Consider the following 21,424-nt stretch of genomic DNA (forward strand, 5'->3'; position numbering starts at 1 on the left):
CGCTACTTTATATGGAACATCTGGATGGAAACATCTGCTTTAGTCATTTAAATTAACATTATCTGCATGGCTGATGGTAAAACATTTCATTAACTGGATTTTAATTTAAACTCAGGGTTTATTTACCTTTAAACTGACTTCATGTCTGAGTTTTTCTCCTTCAGGTTCAGTTAATTAACAATCAATAATCATGTTAACATTGTAGTTTAAATCTCAAATGTTAATCTGATTAAATCTCATTAAAAAGCTTCATTTATCAGCTGAGATGTTCCAGCAGGAGGAGGAGGAGGAGGAGGAACGTTAACCGTCCAGCAGGGGGCAGCAGAGACCCACAAATCATCACTTTAAATTCCTGTTGGTTCTTTAGTTATTAAACCTTTAAATTCTTTAATAACTAAAGAACCGACAGGAAGTTAAAGATTAAACCTTTAACTTCTTGTCGGTTCTTTAGTTAAATTCCGTTTATCTAGAACTTCAGCAGCTTCCATAAAGTTCTGGTCTGACCAGAATCTGTTAGAACTTTATTCCTGCTGTTCATTTATATTTTGCTTTCATTTCCTGTTTTCTTATTTTCTCCGTTTTATGGGTTTTATTTGGATATTGTTTTATTCTGAAGGACTCAATGTTTAAATACATCCTGGTTCTGATAACTGAAGGTTATGACCAGAGGATGGAGAAGTCCTGATGGAGCCTCTTTATGAGTAACAGGTTAATAATGAATCCTCCAAACACACCTGGTGATGTCATACCTGCTCACCTGTCTGGACCCTGGAAGTTCTCTGCTCACCTGTCTGGACCCCGGAAGTTCTGATGATGTCATATCTGCTCACCTGTCTGGTACTGTCACTAAAAATAAACAGCAGCAGCAAACATGTGGAGATCATTCAGGTCCATGTAGATACAGAAAACAGAGGATTTTAATGTGAATTCATTCTGAATATTATCTGTAATTTCACAAAACAAGAAAAATCTTTCAAATGTTCGGAAATAATTTAAAAATAGATTATTTATAGTGTAGAAAAGTCAGGATGCAGTTTGAGCTGCTTTAGAAACATGATGATGATGATTATTGTTAGTATTATTGTTATTATTATTATTACTATTGCTATTATTATTATTAGTAGTAGTAGTAGTAGTAGTAGTAGTATCATCATCATCATCACTAAGCTGCTGGCAGTGCTGGTTTGTCCGCTGCTCCCTGAACGCCTCCCCGGTAGGAGGGGAACCAGCGGCTCCTCCCGTCCGTCTGTCCGCCTCTGAAGCTGCACTACTCGGATCTGTAGAGTCCGGACCTCCCGGAGAGAAGCAGCGGAGATAGGAACAGCAGGTGAACGAGTTCAACTGAACAACTGATTAGCTTTCAGACTAACTGACTAAACAAACAACCAGCTAACTAACCCACTAACTAACTACCCATCTAACTAACTAACCAACTAACTAGTTGCCGTTATTTGACGGTTTAACGTTCCGTTTCAGCAACTTCCGTTTTTCTAGTTTCACTTCAACAGAATCTTTAATTTCATCAGAAACGCTTTAAAACAAAAAGGAAAAATAAAAGTTTTTGTTTAGACTAAAAAAAGTTTAAAAAAAAAAAAAAAAAACTCCAGTAAAGTTAGAAAACACAAACAGGAAGTTCCTTCAAAATAAAGTCCTGTCAGAGGAACAAGCAGGGTTAGACCATTCTGTAACAGGACGTAGTACTGGACGTGTTACAGGACGTAGTACAGGACGTAGTACTGATGTAGTACTGACATAGTACTGGATGTGGTACTGGACGTGTTACAGGACGTAGTACGGATGTAGTACTGGACGTAGTACTGATGTAGTACTGGACGTAGTACAGGACATAATACTGTACGTAGTACTGGATATAGCACAGGATGTAGTACTAGACGTAATACAGGACATAACAACAGACTAGAAATCCTTCATAAAACTTGTTTTCAGTGAAAGTTTCTGAATCAGGATTAAAGTTAAACTTCATTGAAGTCAAACAGGAAGTTAATCAGAATCTAAACAAAGTTCTTAATTAAAGTCTGTTGAATTAAAACTAAACGTGTTCAGTACAGTAAAAAGACACGAACCAGAAACCAGACTAGTAACAGAAACATCGGTGCATTATTTTGAAGGAGAGGCTTTCTGTTTTCTGTGGTGATTTTTGGATCTTTTTACTAAAATGATTCATTTATTTAATCAGTTCAGAAACGACTTCCTGTTTAGAACCAGAGATGCTTTCAGCAACACATGTACACAACTACACAATAACACATGTACACAGCTACACAACATGTACACGACTACACATGTACACAACTACACATGTACACGACTACACAACTACACAACACATGTACACAACTACACAACAACCCAACATGTACACAACTACACAACAACTACACAAGTACACAACAACACAAGTACACAACAAAACAACATGTACACTACTACACCACAACTACACACTACACAATTACACAACTACACAACAACACGTGTACACAACTATACAGCTACACAACAACTACACAACAACTGCGCAACAACTACACAACAACACAGCTACACACTACACATGTACACAACTACACAACAACACGACATGTACACAACTACACAACTATTCGACCACTCAATAACACGACACAACTATACCAGAGAAGGTTTCAGCAACACAATAACACAACAATACCAGAGATACACAACAACACATATGTGTGTGTTTGAAGTGTGTGTTTGTTATGAAGCTGAAGTTTCAGTTCTTGTTTGCATCAAATCTATAAAATGTTCCTCCTCAGAACCTCCTGGAACTTTATCAATGATCAGAGTTCTACCTTCAGACTGGGAATATCTCCGGAGTTTCAGGTCCGTGATGTCCATAGAGGAGAACTTCCCCTGGAGAAAGTTCTAGAGTAGACCTACCGACAACTGGACAGTTGTGGGTAGGTCTACTCTAGAACTTTCTCCAGTTGTCGGAAGGTCTACTCTAGAACTTTCTACAGTTGTCGGCAGGTCTACTCTATAACTTTCTACAGTTGTCGGCAGGTCTACTCTAGAACTTTCTCCAGTTGTCGGTAGGTCTACTCTAGAACTTTCTCCAGTTGTCGGTAGGTCTACTCTAGAACTTTCTCCAGGGGACGTTCTCCTTTCCAACTTCCAGTCTTTAAGTTTAGTGTCGCTTAGAACATTCCAGGTCCTTGAAGTCCATAGAGGTGGGTCCAGATTTGTCACTTTTTAATGGACTTTTTCAGAACTTCATCAGTCCAGCAGATAGAACCATGACATTTAGGAGGAGAAACATCTGAATGTTTCTATGGCTTTTAAATCCTAATAAATACAGATTTAAAAGTTTCTCTTGGACTGAAGCTGAGGACTATCTTCTGCATGAAGATGGACTGACAGCTGGAGGTCTGTGGTTGTGGTTCCTGCAGGTCCAGAACATGGTGGTTCCATATGAAGGTCAGAGTTATTCAGCTCTGAGGAAACAGAGTCAGCTGGATGGACGTCTGTTTGAAGATCCTCTGTTCCCCACCAGCGATCGGTCGCTGTTCTTCCAGAACAACTCTGTGGGACACGTCACCTGGAAGAGACCTCAGGTGAGGAACACTCAGTAGACCAGAACATCTGACCTTGACCTGCAGACATGTCCACACGCTGACCAACATCACAGAGAACAGGATGAGGGAACATCTCCCAGAATGAGCTGAGAGCTCTTAAGATGGAGCTACAGAGGGTTAAAACAGGAAGAACAGGAGGTCAGGAGGTCCACTGGAGGAGGAGGAGAAATCTGAGGAATCTACTGGATATCTGACAATACGAGAATAAATGAGTGCTTTTGTTCAAGATGCTGAAATGATTTCTGTGGCATCTTATTATTATTATTTCCTGAGTGAACTCTGTAGTTTCCTCGGTTTAAACTCTGATCTGAATTATTGATGATCTGCAGCTGAATCATTTATCAGGAACCTTAAAGCACTGCAGTTGATCGATATTATTGAGCTGTTGTTTTTCTGGACTTCTGTCTGCAGCAAACTTTACTTAAAACTTTCTGATAGATTTTAGAAATAGACGATCAAATCCCTAAAATTCACGTCTGAGGTTTCAAATCCAACATCTAGACCTCTATGAACATCTAGACCTCTATGAACACCAACATCTAGACCTCTAATGAACATCTAGACCTCTACGAACATCTAGACCTCTGTGAACATCTAGACCTCTATGAACACCTAGACCTCTATGAACATCTAGACCTCTATGAACTCCAGGTTCTGGTTCCTACCAATGGTTCCACATCAACATTTAGTCTAAACATCTAAAACTTTCCTTCATCAGGTTCTACTGATGTTAGAGCCTCTAAAGTTGGAGAAATGTGGACCAAAGACTGTATTTTAGTAGAAACATGGATCCGTCCAGATATAAACACTGACAGGAACTTTCTGGAGACACTAGACCAGCCTGGATTGGAGGGTTTAGACTCTCTTCCATCTTCAGGTCCAATAATTAAAGTGGTTCCATCCCATAATTCTGATCTGATCAAACTGTTCTGTCTGGAATTTTGTTTCTGGAGATTCTGAATAAATTTTAAGTCACTTTAGTCTCATTTATAGTATGTCTGTTTAGCAGCTCAGAAACTGGTGGGGAAAGTAGATCAGAAGTTGGTCAAACATCAACCAAAGACCAGAACTTTTTAGGAATAACATCTAAGAATTCTCAGGTCTGAAAATAGATAAATTCTCACATCCAGTTCAAATATTTGGTAGTTTTGTTTCTGAAATGATAAACAAGTGAAAGTGAACAGAGTTTAAACAGCAGGAGCTCCTAAACGCTGTTTCCTCCTATAGAGGACATCTGGAGCTTTAACTGGTCTGACTGGGAGGGTCCACTGGTTTATCCCTGCTCTGTCATTAAGGTGCTTTACTGGGAGCAGACTGTGTTTAACTGGATTCTATGTATTTATATTTACATCGTCTGGTTCAACCTGAGAGGCTTCAGGTCCAGCAGCTCTCAGACTGGGTTCATTAACCCTTCACTCACTGCCTCATTCTGTCACTAAATGAAACCTTTCTGGATCCAGACCTGAAGGTTTGAACCAGGTCTTCTGTTGACCCAGTCTGTGATTAGAACTAGGACTTGTGTTGATGAGGAACCAACCTTGACCTGATGTTTGTCCTCCAGGAGCTGAGCAGGAACCCTCGGCTGTTCGTGGACGGGATCAGTGCCCACGACCTCCACCAGGGCCAGCTGGGGAACTGCTGGTTCGTAGCCGCCTGCTCCAGTCTGGCCTCCAGAGAAGCTCTGTGGCAGAAGGTGGGTCTGGACCTGCTTCTGAGATCCAATCATGAAGGTTCCTGAACGTTTCCAGCAGGAAGCAGCTCTGGATCTGAATCTGTGTTTTATTAAAGAGACCAAACGATTATCAGCATTTCCTGTTTCAGATCCTGTTCAGTCAGAACTGATCCAGGACCAGGAAACGTGTCAGAAAGTTCTTAAAGTTCTCTAAAATGACAAAAACTAAATGACACAAAGACTCTAATAACTTGAAGCATAAATTACTGGAAACTGATCAAAATTGTCAAAAACTGTTTAAATTTCTTAAAGTGTCCAAAGCAACAAGAACGATTTAAAATCTGTCTGCAGGCTCTAAAACTTCTCCAGAATGTGTCCGGAATGACAAAAACTATGTTCAAATTGACAGAAAGGGACTAAAGTATGAACAAAATTACAAATGAATTCAGAAAATGTCCCAAATCCCTCGACTGTTGTACAAAAATGCATCAGTTTTCCAAAATGATTCAAAAAATCATCTAAAATTTGACCAAAGTGATAAAAAACAAAATACAAAATGACAAAAACAGCATCCAGAAAGAGCTAAAGAGTGTCCAGAAGGACTCTATTAGATCTTTAAAACCCAGAGAAGGAACCAGACAGCAGAACGTTGATGGATTCTGTTTGACTTGTGGGTGTCAGGTGTGTTTTTCGGGGTGTGTTTGTTGACTTCGTGTATTTCTGTGGTCAGTGGTGGTTCCAGCTGCAGTCAGGTTCTACATCAGAGGATAAACAGAACGATAGAACTTTAGAATAGACGTTTGTGTTGCAGCATCGAGTCACAAACAAGATGGACGTAGAACAGATTCATTTCAGAGCTCAGACCTTCATAAGGACAGGAAGTAGAACTATGAAACTGTAAGTGCTGAAGAACACCATGCACACTGTGAAGCACGGTGGTGGCAGCATCATGATGCTTCTTGAAGGTTTGTAAAGGTAGAGGGTACAAAAAGGACACCAATGATTGTTTCTATGACTCTAAACTGTTTACACGAGGATACATCCCATAATACTGATGATCACAGCTGGTTACAGAGGAAATGATCAGTAACCAGATTCAGTGTTCAGACTGAGACACCTGGATGGATGTAAAACTGATCTAGAGTCAGTTTTTACAAGAACTCAGATTTATTTTTATTAAAAACTGGTCAAATTACATGAAACTTGGTTAAAATTACACAAAAATCATCCCATTTTTTTCTATATTTGTCAAAAACTGTTCAAAATGACAAAAGATGTCCAAAATTACACTAAGTTGTCCCAAAATTATGAAAAATTTGTTCAACAAAATGACAAAAACCTTCCAAAATAATTCAGTATTTCCCCAAATTATTCCAAAAATGTTCTAAAGTACCTGAAATTTTGTCCAAAATGACTCGGAAATTGTCCAAAATTCATTAAATCTGGATTATCTTCAGACTGAGACCTGGATGGATTTAAACTGATCTGGGATCAGTTTTTACCAGAACTCAGATGTGTTCCTCCTCCTAAATGTCATGGTTCTATCTGCTGGACTGATGAAGTTCTGAGGATCAGAAATGATGGAAAAAGTCCATTAAAAAATGATAAATCTGGACCCACCTCTATGGACTTCAAGGACCTGGAATGTTCTAAGCGAGACTAAAGACTGGAAGCAGGAAAGGAGAACTTCCCCTGGAGAAAGTTCTAGAGTAGACCTACCGACAACTGGACAGTTGTCGGTAGGTCTACTATAAAACTTTCTCCAGAGGACGTTCACCTCTATGGACTTGAAGGACCTGGAACTCTAGAGATATCCACGGTCTGAAGGTAGAACTCTGATCACTGATAAAGAACCAGATGTTCTGAGGAGGTTACTGTTTGTTTTCTGGATCTCCTCTGATTCCAGCCTCCAGCAGTACCATGTTTTATCCAGCAGATGGCGCCACTGAACTTTAAATCACAGTCGTGTTTGTCAAACTCCCAGAGAGTTGAGGTTCTTTAAAGCAGAACATCTGGAACTAAATACAGCTGATTGTGTTGTTTGGTCTCAGCTTTGTCATTTCTTGTCTCTCTTCTGTCCTTTAGTGTCTCTTTAGAACAGATCTAACTCTTTTGGTGTCTCATTCTGATCGTTGTGTCTCTTTAGAACAGTTGTGTCTCTTTATGTTAATCTTGTATTTTGTGTCGTATTGTTTGTCTTTGTCAGAATTTAGTCTTTTTGTGTTGGTTTTCTGTCATTTTCTGTCTGTTTTTCTAATTTTGTGTCTTATTTTGTACATTTCGTGTCACACTGAGGTTGTTTGTGTCCTTTAATGTCTTGGTTTTGTATCTGTGTCTCTTTGGTTTCATTCCTTTAGCTGAGTGCTGCTGACCAGCATCAGGTTCCGTGTTAGTAACCATCAGGTTCCGTGTTAGTAACCATCAAGTTCTGTGTTAATAACCATCAGGTTCCGTGTTAGTAACCATCAGGTTCCGTGTTAATAACCATCAGGTTCCGTGTTAGTAACCATCAGGTTCCGTGTTAATAACCATCAGGTTCCTGTCAGGTCCCGTGTTCCTAACCATCAGGTTCCGTGTTAGTAACCATCAGGTTCCGTGTTAATAACCATCAGGTTCCTGTCAGGTCCCGTGTTCCTAACCATCAGGTTCCGTGTTAATAAGCGCTTTGAGTGCCTTGAAAAGCGAAATATGAATCTAATCCATGAATAACCATCAGGTTCCGTGTTAGTAACCATCAGGTTCCGTGTAAATAACCATCAGGTTCCGTGTTAGTAACCATCAGGTTCCGTGTTAGTAACCATCAGGTTCCGTGTTAGTAACCATCAGGTTCCGTGTTAGTAACCATCAGGTTCCATTTTAGTAACCATCAGGTTCCGTGTTAATAACAATCAGGTTCCATGTTAGTAACCATCAGGTTCTGTGTTAGTAACCATCAGGTTCCGTGTTCCTAACCATCAGGTTCCATGTTCCTAAACATCAGCAGCTCTAACTGATGCCAGCCATCGAGCTGTGGTTCCACCAACAGTCAATAACTTTCCAGAACAAACAGCAGCACAAACCAGGTCACAGTTTCACATCTTTATTGTTACTGTTGGTTTCAATAATAATCACAAAACACTTTTATTCATCTTTGATTTTCACATCATCATGTTATCACCTATTCAACCTTTGCTGCCCCGATGATTAATTAAATCTGAATAAAACACTTTTAGATTTGTTCTCTCGTTGTTCAGCCCAAATTTGCAGGTTTGTTTTGTGAAAAATACTTCCTCCTCAGAACCTCCTCAGAACATCTGGTTCTTCATCTCCAGGAACTTTATTAATGATCAGAGTTCTACCTTCATATTGGGAATATTTCCAGAGTTCCAGGTCCTTGAAGTCCATAGAGGTGAACATCCCCTGGAAAAAGTTCTAGAGTAGACCTACTCTAGAGGTAGGTCTACTCTAGAACTTTGTCCAGTTGTCGGTAGGTCTACTCTAGAACTTTCTCCAGTTGTCGGTAGGTCTGCTCTAGAACTTTCTCCAGTTGTCAGTAGGTCTATTCTAGAACTTTCTCCAGGGGACGTTCTCCTTTCCTGCTTCCGGTCTTTAAGTTTAGTCTCACTTAGAACATTCCAGGTCCTTGAAGTCCATAGAGGAGGGTCCAGATTTATCACTTTCTAATGGATTTTTTCAGAACTTCATCAGTCCAGCAGATAGAACCATGATATTTAGGAGGAAAAACACATCTACTGACATGATGAAGGTAGAACTTTGCCTCCCTAAGTATTTCTTGCAGATCCAGAACCAGGTGGTTCTGAGGTGGTTTTGTTTTGACTATCTGGTCTTTAAGGAGTGTTTCTGGGTTTAAACTGAAGTTCTGAAGGTTCTGAAGCTGTTTTTTTTGAGGATTTTCTCCGATAACTTTAAAGGAGGTTCTCTGTTCTACTGTTGCATTTAAAGACAGAACCGAGTCAGGCTCTCGGGTCATTTCTCAACTGTGAACTCGATGGAGCAGCTCAGGTTCTTGGCGTCGGCTCCATCCTTGAAGGCCAACAGGAAGTACATGACCTTCCGAACCTTGGCGAGCTCGGCGATCCGTTCTCCGAACTCCTGCATGTCGGCCTCCAGACACTTGAGCGGTGAGTCGTCCGGGTCGCTGGCGTTCCTCCAGAACGTCCCGATGGGTTCCAGCAGCTGGCGGGTCATCAGTGGTGTCAGGTCTGGGGTCCAGTGCTGGGAGATCCCGGTGACGGTGACCCGGCCGTGACCCAACAGCGAGAAGAACCAGTGGCCGAAGCTGAGCTCCTGAGACGGGAAGTCCAGGCGGTAGACGGCCTCGTGGGGCAGCAGTAGACGTTCTCCGTCCTGACGCTTCTGACCAGAACGCTGCAGAGCTGAAACCCGCAAACGCATCATCTGCAGGAGAACACACTTTAAATATTCATTTATATTTATACAGCAGCACAGAGAACATCCAGAACATTCTGTTCTTCATTAGATTCATCATGAAAATATCAAGAGCAGAATCAGAACTTTAAACCTGAACTAGATGGAACCATTTCAACAGATTTAAAACATGATTCTCTGCATTCATTAGAACATGCAGGTCTGAAATGGTTCCATCCAGCAGGAACCATTAGTCCATCAGAAACCATCAGGTAACATCAGGACCATCAGGAACCATCAGGAACTATCAGGATCATCAGGAACCATCAGGAACTACCAGGGACCATCAGGAGCCATCAGGAACTATCAGGATCATCAGAGACCATCAGGAACCATCAGGAACTATCAGGATCATCAGGAACTATCAGGAACCATCAGGAACTATCAGGGACCATCAGGAATGGAACCATCAGGAACCATCGGGAACCATTAGGAACCATCAGAGATCATCCATCCTTGAATTAAACCTGGTTCCTCCTGTTGGGTCTCAGATCTGCATTTGTCTCAGCTGACTGGATTAAAGACACACCTGGACCAACAGAACCAGAACCAGGAACTGTGACACCTTCAGGTGCTTTAGGTTCCTCAGACAGAAGCAGAAGAATCCAACATCTGGTTCTGCAGCTCTAGAACTCTAAACCTTTAATCTGACATCAGTGAAAAACGTTCTTCAGGTTCTCTGACGGAAACTAAGACCCACTCTGAGGTTTAACCCTGATCGGTTCTCCAGCTAAACATCTCTAAAGTACCTTCAACCCTAAACAGGAATAAATGGAAACGTTCTCTCTAATAAAACTGTTGTTCCGACAGAACACTGTTCTATTGGTTTATTTAAAAAACCATCAGAAACCATCAGCAGCTTCATTCTCTGGTCAGGACTCCTCCAAACTATGTTCTGGGATCTATCAGAACCTCTAGAGAACATCAGCAGAACCCGGTTCAGTGTTCAAACAGCTGGATGGATGTAAAACCCATCTCTAAAATAGATACAAAACTAGCTCCAGAAGGATGGAGAACATGTTCTGGATGTTCTAAATGTTCTAAAACTATCAACAGATAAACAGAACCAGCTCCAGAAGGATGGAGAACATGTTCTGGATGTTCTAAATGTTCTAAAACCCTCTAGACAGAACCAGACCAGGTATTGATCAGTTATTGATCGGTGATCTGACCTCAGACAGTTTGACATCCTCCTGGAAGTCCAGCCGGGTTCTGGTTCCTTTAGCCTCCATGGTTCTTCTGCAGGTCGTGGTTGTGGTGGAGCTCAGAGGGTGATGAAGGTTCTCCTGGTTCTCCTCTCTGCTTTATGTCCTCCCTCCCCTCCCTCTCGGGGCCGATCGATCAGGTCTCATTGATCGATCGGTCGATGCTGCAGCCGTTTGTCCTCCAACGTTCTGCTGGAGCTCTCAGCTGTTCTGTGTCGGTCGCTAGGCAACAGGAGGAGGGATGACGTCACCGGGAACTCTGGGAGTTTACAGGGACGGACCGGAACCAGATCACTGGACTGGAACCGGATCACTGACAGCTGTGGTGTGTGTTATAGTGTGTTGTTGTGTGTTATTGTGTGTTGTTGTGTGTTATAGTGCGTTGTGTGTTATAGTGTGTTGTTGTGTGTTGTGTGTTGTTGTGTGTTGTGTGTTTTTGTGTGTTATAGTGTGTTGTGTGTTATTGTGTGTTGTGTGTTATAGTGTGTTGTTGTGTGTTATTGTGTGTTGTTGTGTGTTGTATACGTCAGTTTGTCTCCTGTTGTTCCTCCTCAGGTGGATTCTGTTAATTAAAGCAGCTGAAGGTTCGTTAAGGAAACCATGAAGCGTTTTAACTTCAACATTCTGTCAGTTTGAGTCTTTAGAGATTTCTGGAGTGTAACTGGATGTTATCTGTACTCTAATATGTAATATTTATACTCTAATATATATTATCTGTACTTTATATTATTTATACTGTAATATATATCATTTTTACTGTAATCTACTCCACCAGTCTTTAGTTTGGACACAGCTTCTCATTTAATGGTTCTTCTTTATTTCATGACTGTTTTCATTGTAGATTCTCACTAAAGGCATCAGAACTATGGACATATCTGGAATTATGTAGGAAACAAAACGTGATAACATGTTTTATATTTTAGATTCTTGAAATCTTTCAATTTGAATTAAAAATTGCCAATAATAACTAAAAATTTGTCCAAAATAACTAGTAAAACAAGTTGAAATTAGTCCAAAATGACTCAAAACCTGTTCAAAACCACTCAAAATGTCCCAGAGTGCCTTAAAAAAGGTACAGAATGACTCAAAATATGTCAGAAATTTGTTAAATCTGGTCCTAAATGACCCAAAAGAAGTCCCAGATAACCCTGAACAAGTCCCAAAAGAGTCAAAATTTGTCCAAACGAATTAAAAATGACCAACAATGACTCAAAATCTGTCTAAAATAACTTTAAAACCAGTTGCAATTTGTCCAAAACTACTTTAATTGTAGTAAATGACTTGATATTTTTAATAATGAATTGAAACTTGTGCTCAGTGACTGGAAATGTGTCCTAAATTATTCAAAAATCATCCAAAACTCAAACTTTATCCATTATGAGTAAATATTTGTCCACAATGACTTGAAACCTTCTCAAAACTTCTCAAACATGTTAAAAATGATCCAGAATCTGTTAAACCTGGTCCTAAATGACTCAAAAGAAGTCCCAAGAAACTCAGAGTTTGTTCAAAATGATCCAGTTTGAATAAAAATGACCAATAAAGACTCAGAATCTATCCGTTCTGTTCGATTCTCTGATTCCTGCTTTGAACACTCTTGTTATTCTCTGGATGATCTTCATGAGGTAGAACCTGAAATGGTTCTCCAAGTCTTGAAGGAGTTCCAGAGATGCTGAGAACTTGTTGGTTCTTCTGCCTTCACTCTGAGGTCCATCTCATCCCAAACATCTGGATTGGGTTTAGGTCAGGTGACTGGCCAGGTCATCTCCATCATGTCCTTCTTGGTCAGATAGTCCTTCCACAGCCTGGAGGTGTGTTTGGGCTCATTGTCCTGCTGGAGAATAAATGATGGTCCAACTAAACCAAACCGGATGGGATGTCATGTCGCTGCAGGATGCTGTGGTAGCCATGCTGGTTCATGGTTCCTTCAGTCTGGAATAAATCCCCAGCAATGACCATCACACCTCCTCCTCCATGCTTCACGGTGGGAACCACGCATGTAGAGACCATCCATCATCTTCTCTGGTCTCACAAAGACACGGTGGGTAGAACCAAAGATCTCAGATTTGGACTCATCAGACCAGAGCCCAGATCTCCACTGGTCTAATGTCCATTACTGGTGTTTCTGGCTCCAAACTAATCTCTGCTGCTTGATGCTTTTCCTTAGTAGTGGTTTCTGAGCAGCTATTGGACCATAAAGGCCAGATTGGTCAGTCTCCTCTGAACAGTTGATGTAGAGATGTGTCTGCTACTAGAGCTCTGGGTGGAATTTATCTGGGCTCTAATCTGAGCTGCTGTTAACTGGACATTTCTGAGGCTGGAGACTCGGATGAACTTCTCCTCAGCAGCAGAGAAGACTCTTGGTCTTCCTTTCCTGGGGAGGTCCTCATGGGAACCAGTTTGGTCATAGAGCTGTATGATTTTAGAGACTGAACTTGGAGATACATTCAAAGTCCTGGTAGGTTTCTGTGTAGTTCCTAGATGGTTCCTGGGTAATTCCTAGATAGTTCCTGGGCAGTTCCTAGATGTTTCTTGGGTAGTTCCTGGTAGGTTCCTGGATAGTTCCGAGATGGTTCCTGGTAGGTTCTTGGGTAGTTCCTAGATAGTTCCTGGGTAGTTCCTAGATGTTTCCTGGGTAGTTCCTGGTAGGTTCCTGGATAGTTCCTAGATGGTTCCTGGTAGGTTCCTGGGTAGTTCCTAGATTGTTCCTGGTAGGTTTTTGAGTAGTTCCTAGATAGTTCCTGGGTAGTTCCTGGGTAGTTCCTAGATGGTTCCTGGGTAGTTCCTCGATGGTTCCTGGTAGGTTCCTGGTAGGTTCCTGAATAGCTCCTAGATGGTTCCTAGGTAGTTCCTAGATGGTTCCTGGTAGGTTCCTGGTAGGTTCCTAGATTGTTCCTGGTAGGTTTCTGAGTAGTTCCTAGATTGTTCCTGGGTAGTTCCTAGATGGTTCCTGGGTAGTTCCTAGATAATTCCTGGGTAGTTGCTAGATGGTTCCTGGTAGGTTCCTGAATAGTTCCTAGATGTTCCTGGTAGGTTACTGAGTAGTTCCAAGATAGTTTCTGGGTAGTTCCTAGATGGTTCCAGGGTAGCTGCTAGATAGTTCCTGGGTAGTTCCTAGATGATTTATTTTAGGTTCCTGAATAGTTCCTAGATGTTCCTGGTAGGTTCCTGGGTTGTTCCTAGATAGTTCCTGGATAGTTTCTAGATAGTTCCTGGGTAGTTCCTAGATGGTTCCTGGTAGGCTCCTGGGTAGTTCCTACATAATTCCTGGGTAGTTTCTAGACGGTTCCTTGGTAGTTCCTCGATGGATCCGGTCAGGTCAGATTGTCTCCAGGCGCTTTCCAGAACCCAGATGAACCCCCAGAGCAGCCCTAAGGAGACAGCGGCAAGAAAAACACGCTTTTAACAGGAAGAAACCTGGAACAGAACCCGGCTCTTTATAATGGGGTCCCATCTGCTGCTGGCCGGTTCCTGGGTAGCTCCTAGATGGTTCCTGGTAGGTTCCTGGATAGTTCCTAGATGGTTCTTCATCGGTTTCTGGGTAGTTCCTAGATGGTTCTTCATAGGTTTCTGGGTAGTTCCTAGTGGTTCCTGGTAGGTTCCTAGATGATTCCTGGTAGGTTCCTGGGTAGTTCCTAGATGATTCTTCATAGGTTTCTGGGTAGTTCCTAGATGGTTCCTGGTAGGTTCCTAGATGGTTTCTGGTGGGTTCCTGGGTAGTTCTTAGATGGTTCCTTGAGGATTCTTTCAAAGTTTTTTGCAGTGTTTCGGACTGACTGACCTTCAGTTCTTAAAGTAATGATGGACTGTTGTTTCTCTTTACTTTGCTGACTGTTGTGTGTCTGTTGTGTGTCTGTTGTGTGTTGTGTGTCCAGGTGATTCCGGACTGGAAGGACCAGGAGTGGGACCCGGAGCGACCCGAGTCCTACGCTGGGATCTTCCACTTCCTGTTCTGGAGGTTGGGTCAGTGGGTGGACGTGGTGATCGACGACCGGCTGCCGACGGTGAACGGAGCTCTGATCTACTGTCACTCCAACGACTCCAACGAGTTCTGGAGCGCCCTGGTGGAGAAGGCCTATGCTAAGTAAGAACCCACACCAGGACCTGGACCTAGAACCTTCACTGAAGAACCACTGGTGGACCTCCAACCAAAAGCTTCATCCACACAGACACACAGGGAGGAAGTCTTTTAAACACTTGTTCCACATTTCAGCTCCATTTCTGATGCAAAAACACTTTAAAAGTCTCCAGAGTTCACTGTGATGGAGTCTAACGGTCCAATTAATACGGAACATTCATACACAGCAGGAACCAATCAGAGTTCAACAGCAGGAACCAATCAGAGAGAAGCTATATTTATTAACTGTATTAATTAAACTACATTAATTAGCTGTAATAATGAAACTACTTTCATTAACCTGTTCTCAGAATGTGCGGCTGCTACGAGGCTCTGGATGGAGGGAACACTGCAGACGCTCTGGTGGATTTCACTGGAGGAGTTTCAGAACCCATGGACCTGACGGAGAACAACTACAAGACCGACGAGAACCAACGGAACCAACTGTTTGAAAGGGTTCTGAAGGTCCACAACCGAGGAGGACTGATCAGCTGCTCCATCAGGGTGAGGAACCACAACACACACAACACACACACAACACAACACACAAAACACACACACAACAGACAGACAATACAAAACACAACAGACACACAACACACACAACACAAAACACAACACACACAACACACACACAACACACACACAACAGACACACACAACACACACAGACACACAACATACAACACACAGCACACAAACACAACAGACACACAACACACACAACACACAACAGACACACAACACTCACACAAAACACAACAGACACACAACACAGACACAACAGACACACAACACACACACAACACACACAACACAAAACACAACACACACACAACACGCACACAACACAACAGACACACACAACACACACAGACACACAACAGACACTCAACATACAACACACACAGCACACAAACACAACAGACACACAACACACAACACAACAGACACACAACACACACACACAAAACACAACAGACACACAACACAGACACAACAGACACACAACAGACACACAACACACAGACACACAACAGACACACAACACACACACAACACACACACACAACACACATACACAACACACACAACACACACACACACACACAACACAACAGACACAACACACAGAACAGACACACACAACACACACAACAGACACACAACACACACACACACAACAGACACACAACACACACAGAAAACACACAACACACAACACAACAGACACACCCCATTGATGGACATCCTGAGTCCCTGCTGTCCGTCTCCTAGGCGACCAGTGCGGCCGACATGGAGCAGCGTCTGGACTGCGGTCTGGTTAAAGGACACGCCTACGCCGTGACCAGCGTCCGCCGGGTCCGACTGGGACACGGACTGCTAGCCTTCTTCAGATCCGACAAACTCACCATGATCCGCATGAGGAACCCGTGGGGCCAGAGGGAGTGGACCGGGCCCTGGAGTGACAGGTGAGTCTGGGGGACAGGTGAGGTCAGACATGTGAGGTCAGACAGGTCACATCATTGATGTGATGATCAACTGTTACTGGTTCTGGACTTCATGGAGTCCAGAACTCCTGGTTCTGGTTCTGCACTTCATGGTGTTTATCTCCTGGTTCTGGTTCTGGTTCTGGTACTGGACTTCATGGTGTCTGGCTCCTGGTTCTGGTTCTGGACTTCATGGCATTTATCTCCTGGTTCTGGACTTCATGGTGTCTGTCTCCCGGTTCTGGTTCTGGTTTTGGACTTTGTGGACTTTGTCTCTTTTCCTCCTCATCCTTGACTCGTTTCTTCTGACCCATGTGACCCGGTTCTGACCCGGTTCTGTTTCAGCTCTGAGGAGTGGCAGGAGGTGAGCAGGAGTGAGAGGGAGAGGATGGGCGTCACCGTGGAGGACGACGGAGAGTTCTGGTGAGTTCTGCTGCCCCCTGCTGGTACACGGAGGAACTACGGCCAGGAACCAGCCAGACCTCCCCAGAACCAGACAGGAAGTCACCACTCCAGTGTTCTTCTGCTGTTCTGAGGAAGTCTGAGGCTGGTTCCTGGGAGGTTCTCTGAGGAACTTTTGTCTTCCCAGGATGACGTTTGATGACTTCATCGCCAACTTCACTGACCTCATCCTGTGTCGCCTCATCAACACGTCCTACCTGAGCCTCCATAAGACCTGGGAGGAGGCCGTGATGCCAGGATCCTGGCGTCGCCACGACGACCCGCTGCTGAACCGGGCCGGTGGCTGCAGCAACAACAAGCACACCTTCCTCCAGAACCCGCAGGTGAGTCTGGGTGCAGGTGAGACGCCCGTCCTGGTGGCGAGGGGCAGAGCCTAACAGCAGGTCTGTGTTCTGCTGCAGTTTGTGTTTGACGTGAAGAAACCGGAGGACGAAGTTCTGATCTGTCTGCAGCAGAAAGACCGAAGAATGCTGAGGGACGGACGAGGAGAGAACCTCCCCATCGGCTTCGACATCCACAGAGTGAGTTTAGACTGGATAGGACAACATCTGGTCGGACAGCATCTGGTAGGACAACATCTGGTAGTATAACATCTGGTAGTACAACATCTGGTAGTATTGCATCTGGTAGGACAACATCTGGTAGTGTAACATCTGGTAAGAACATCTGGTAGTACAACATCTGGTAGGACAACATCTGGTAGGACAACATCTGGTAGTATAACATCTGGTAGGACATCTGGTAGGACAGCATCTGGTAGGACAACATCTGGTAACAACATCTGGTAGGACAACATCTGGTAGTATAACATCTGGTAGGACAACATCTGGTAGTACAACATCTGGTAGTATAACATCTGGTAGGACAACATCTGGTAGGACAACATCATAATTTCACATGAAGCTGTTTGAACTCAAGCATTGATTATAAATGCTGTAACCCAACTAACCCTACTAGCCCTTTCTGTCACATCGTGTATTTCTGATCTAAACCTGTAAATAAATCGGTGCTGCTTCCTGCTTCAGGTGGAGTTAAACAGGAAGTACAGGATCCATGCTCCCCAGCAGAAGGTCGGCAGCAGCATCTACATCAACTCCCGCTCAGTGTTCCTTCGGACCGATCTGCCGGAGGGTCGATACGTCGTCATCACCACCACCTTCGAACCGGGTCTGGAGGGAGAGTTCCTGCTGCGCATCTTCACCGACGTACCATCAGACTGCAGGTAAAAAGTCCTTCAACCCACCTTTAGAAGACCCTGAAACGTTCTCAGGAATATTCAGCAGGTTCTGCCAAGTCAGCAGGAGATGCAAAAGAACCAAAATTAGACAGAACAGCCACAGACAGGTGCAAAATGGCAAAAATAGAACCTGAAATGAGACAAATTAGCTGCAAACTACCCTAAAGAGACACAAAACAACCATGATGGGATGTAGAACGACTTTAACACACCCCAAATATGACACAACACAACCACAAGGAGACAGAACAGCCATAAAAAGATGCAAAACTCCAAAGATATGACACAACATGAGACAGTAAATGACTGAAATGTGTCTCAGTGACCACAGAGGGACGGAAAGCCAGCAGAGATCCGATGTCTCATAAAAACCCCAAAATGCAAGCAGCTGGACACAGACAGACTCAAACTGAACAAAATCAGACACAGAATGTCCACAGAGTCACACAGAAAAAGAAAAAGAGACACAAAAAGACCAAAGTTAAATGTAATTAACCAGAAGATGAAGCAGAAAAGACCAAAACCAAACAGAACAAACATATAGAATGACCTGAAGAAGACCCCAAATCTGTCCAGAGAGCTGAAAAAAGATCCAGATAATCAGAAAAAACCTGAAATAACCTCAGACACAGAATCTGTAAAAAGAGCTGGAAAACCCAAATCCAGAACCAGGACAGGAAGTCATAAACAGACCTTCAATGGGAAGTTGGACTGAACCCAGTTGGCTTAGAACTTTGTCTGAACCCATGGAGGTTCTCTGAGGAACTTAAAGACTGAATGATGGAACCCTCTGGTTCTGGTTCTGGTTCGGTCCTGCAGTGAGTTGACCCTGGATGAACCTCCTCAGACCTGCTGGTCCGGTCTCTGTGGGTTCCCGTCTCTGGTGTCTCAGGTCCACGTCCTTCAGGCTGACGGACTTGCAGCTCAGGACTCAGACGGAGGTTTGAACGCTTCAACATTGGAGTTAATATATTATTATTATTATTATTATTATTATTATTATTATTATTATTATTATTATTATTATTATTATTAATTATTACTGGTTATTATTAGTCATTATTATTATTACTGGTTATTATTAATCATTATTATTATTATTATTATTATTATTATTATTATTATTATTATTATTATTACTGCTGATTATTAGTCATTATTATTTTTATTTTTACAAACAATTATTAGATTATTAACATTATTAATTATTATTAATATTACTGGTTTTGGGTGATGTGTTTTATTGTGAAAGTCTGGTTTAGAGTCATTGTGAGTCAGTAAAATGTGTGTGTGTGTGTGTGTGTGTGTGTGTGTGTGTGTGTGTGTGTGTGTGTGTGTGTGTGTGTGTGTGTGTGTGTGTGTGTGTGTGTGTACGCAGACTCAGACCCCTATGTCATCATCACCTGTGAAGGTGAGAAGGTGCGCTCTGCGGTCCAGAAGAACACCTGTAGCCCCGCCTTCAATACCAAGGGACTGTTCTACAGGAAAAGGAGCAACCGGCCAATCAGCATCCAGGTAAGACAAGAGCTCTGTGTGTGTCTGTTGTATGTCTGTTGTGTTTCTGTGTGTGTCTGTTGTGTGTCTGTTGTGTGTCTGTCGTGTGTCTGTGTGTGTCTGTTGTGTGTCTGTGTGTGTCTTTAGTAGCTGTTGTGTGTCTGTTCTGTAACTCTACCTGTCCTCCCCAGATCTTCAACCATAACGTCCTGCTGGACTCCTTCCTGGGTCAGGTGACTCTGCCTGCTGAACCAGGTGAAATCAGGAAGACGCTGCACCTGAAGGATAAAGGTGATCGCCGTGACAACGACCTCCCTGGTACCATCACTGTTGCCATAGTAACCAGCTCCACACTGACCAGCATCTGAGGCTGTTTGACTGTCAGCCAGTTTACCTGAAATACGCCTGAAATACGCCTGAAATAAACCTGAAATATGCCTGAAATAAACCTAAAATACGCCTCAAATAAACCTGAAATACGCCTGAAATAAGCCTGAAATAAACCTAAAATACGCCTGAAATAAACCTGAAATATGCCTGAAATAAACCTGAAATAAACCTGAAATATGCCTGAAATAAACCTGAAATACGCCTGAAATAAACCTGGAATACGCCTGAAATATGCCTGAAATAAACCTGAAATACGCCTGAAATAAACCTGAAATACGCCTGAAATGTGCCTGAAATGAACCTGAAATACGCCTGAATTAAACCTGAAATACGCCTGAAATACACCTGAAATAAACCTGAAGTACGCCTGAAGTGTGCCCGTAGCCTTCCTCCTGTTTATAGCTTTAACCTGCTCTATTTGGTATTTTCTCTGAAAGTATTTTCATTTTTTAAGTTTTATTTTTAAGTTTTCTAACTTTATACGTTCAGTTGTTTGTTTACCTGAACAGAGTTTACCTGAACACAGAGTTTACCTGATCAATGATTAAAGCTTCATTTATCCAGAAAGTCACAGATCAGGGATCAGCAGGAACCACTCAACTATTACAGTCGCTGTGTCCACTGTAATAGTACTACTACTAGTACTACTACCAGTACTAGTAGTACTACTAGTACTATTAGTACTGGTACTACTATTAGCACTACTACCAGTACTAGTAGTACCGGTACTACCAATACTACCAGTACTGGTAGTACTAGCATAAACCACTAGCAGCTCCACGTTTAAACTGCGGCTTTAATTAGATTCTTTCTGTTTACTGATTGAACCTGTGGACCAAACTGGGCTGTAGACCTAGAACCAGAACCAGACCCAGGGTTCTGTGTGTATTTTGTCTGTTGGTGTTAGCAGAAGCTCTGTATCTGTCATAAACACATGGAGTAAATAAAGTTTACGCTCTTTAAAATTCTAGAAGTCTTTGGTTTGTTGAGTCGTTTGTTCTCTAGTTGTGTTTTAGGATTCCAGTAGTTCTCTACTAATGTTTCTACCAAACTAAATGTCTGAAAACTGAAACCTTTGGAAGCTAAATCCTCTGGATATGCTAACAAGCTAGCTTCCAAGAACACCTAGAGCCCTCCAACCCCAGGTACCTTAATACCCCTGTACTCCCCAGGTAGGTTAACACCCCCGTACTCCCCAGGTAGGTTAACACCCCCGTATTCCCCGGGTACTTTAACACCCCCGTACTCCCCAGGTAGGTTAACACCCCCGTACTCCCCAGGTAGGTTAACACCCCCGTATTCCCCGGGTACT

General features: G+C 42.8%; 2 protein-coding genes across 3 annotated transcripts; one reads left to right on the top strand and one right to left on the bottom strand.

Annotated features, from left to right (window-relative positions):
* The first annotated feature begins 1,201 nt into the window (after window positions 1-1,201).
* On the top strand, window positions 1,202-21,085 carry capn5a (calpain 5a). Of its 2 annotated transcripts, XM_023261924.3 has the most exons (13): window positions 1,202-1,327; window positions 3,432-3,596; window positions 5,179-5,310; window positions 14,798-15,006; window positions 15,351-15,543; window positions 16,318-16,511; window positions 16,875-16,952; window positions 17,119-17,314; window positions 17,393-17,512; window positions 18,017-18,213; window positions 19,048-19,169; window positions 19,607-19,743; window positions 19,914-21,085. In XM_023261924.3, exons 2-13 carry the CDS (start codon window positions 3,441-3,443, stop codon window positions 20,088-20,090), a joined length of 1,911 nt encoding a protein of 636 aa, XP_023117692.1. In that variant the 5' UTR covers window positions 1,202-1,327; window positions 3,432-3,440; the 3' UTR covers window positions 20,091-21,085. The 2 variants fall into 2 exon arrangements, 1 of the variants encoding a protein (XP_023117692.1); XR_002745651.3 differs by lacking the exon at window positions 19,048-19,169 and having other exon boundaries at window positions 19,914-20,050.
* Window positions 8,353-11,138, bottom strand: ompa (olfactory marker protein a). The gene is made up of 2 exons (XM_023261926.3): window positions 10,890-11,138; window positions 8,353-9,687 (listed from the first exon to the last, which is right to left on the bottom strand). Exons 1-2 carry the CDS (start codon window positions 10,947-10,949, stop codon window positions 9,256-9,258), a joined length of 492 nt encoding a protein of 163 aa, XP_023117694.1. The 5' UTR covers window positions 10,950-11,138; the 3' UTR covers window positions 8,353-9,255.
* Window positions 21,086-21,424: the final 339 nt, after the last annotated feature.

The sequence above is a fragment of the Amphiprion ocellaris genome, chromosome 7, assembly GCF_022539595.1.
Source record: "Amphiprion ocellaris isolate individual 3 ecotype Okinawa chromosome 7, ASM2253959v1, whole genome shotgun sequence".
Lineage (NCBI taxonomy): Eukaryota > Metazoa > Chordata > Actinopteri > Pomacentridae > Amphiprion > Amphiprion ocellaris.

Coding starts and splice junctions, on each gene's coding strand:
- capn5a (XM_023261924.3), top strand. CDS start 3,441: ATGGTGGTTCCATATGAAGGTCAGAGTTATTCAGCTCTGAGGAAACAG. Junction 3,597..5,178: donor TCACCTGGAAGAGACCTCAG/GTGAGGAACACT, acceptor TTTGTCCTCCAG/GAGCTGAGCAGGAACCCTCG. Junction 5,311..14,797: donor GAGAAGCTCTGTGGCAGAAG/GTGGGTCTGGAC, acceptor TTGTGTGTCCAG/GTGATTCCGGACTGGAAGGA.
- ompa (XM_023261926.3), bottom strand. CDS start 10,949: ATGGAGGCTAAAGGAACCAGAACCCGGCTGGACTTCCAGGAGGATGTC. Junction 9,688..10,889: donor AGGATGTCAAACTGTCTGAG/GTCAGATCACCG, acceptor GTTCTCCTGCAG/ATGATGCGTTTGCGGGTTTC.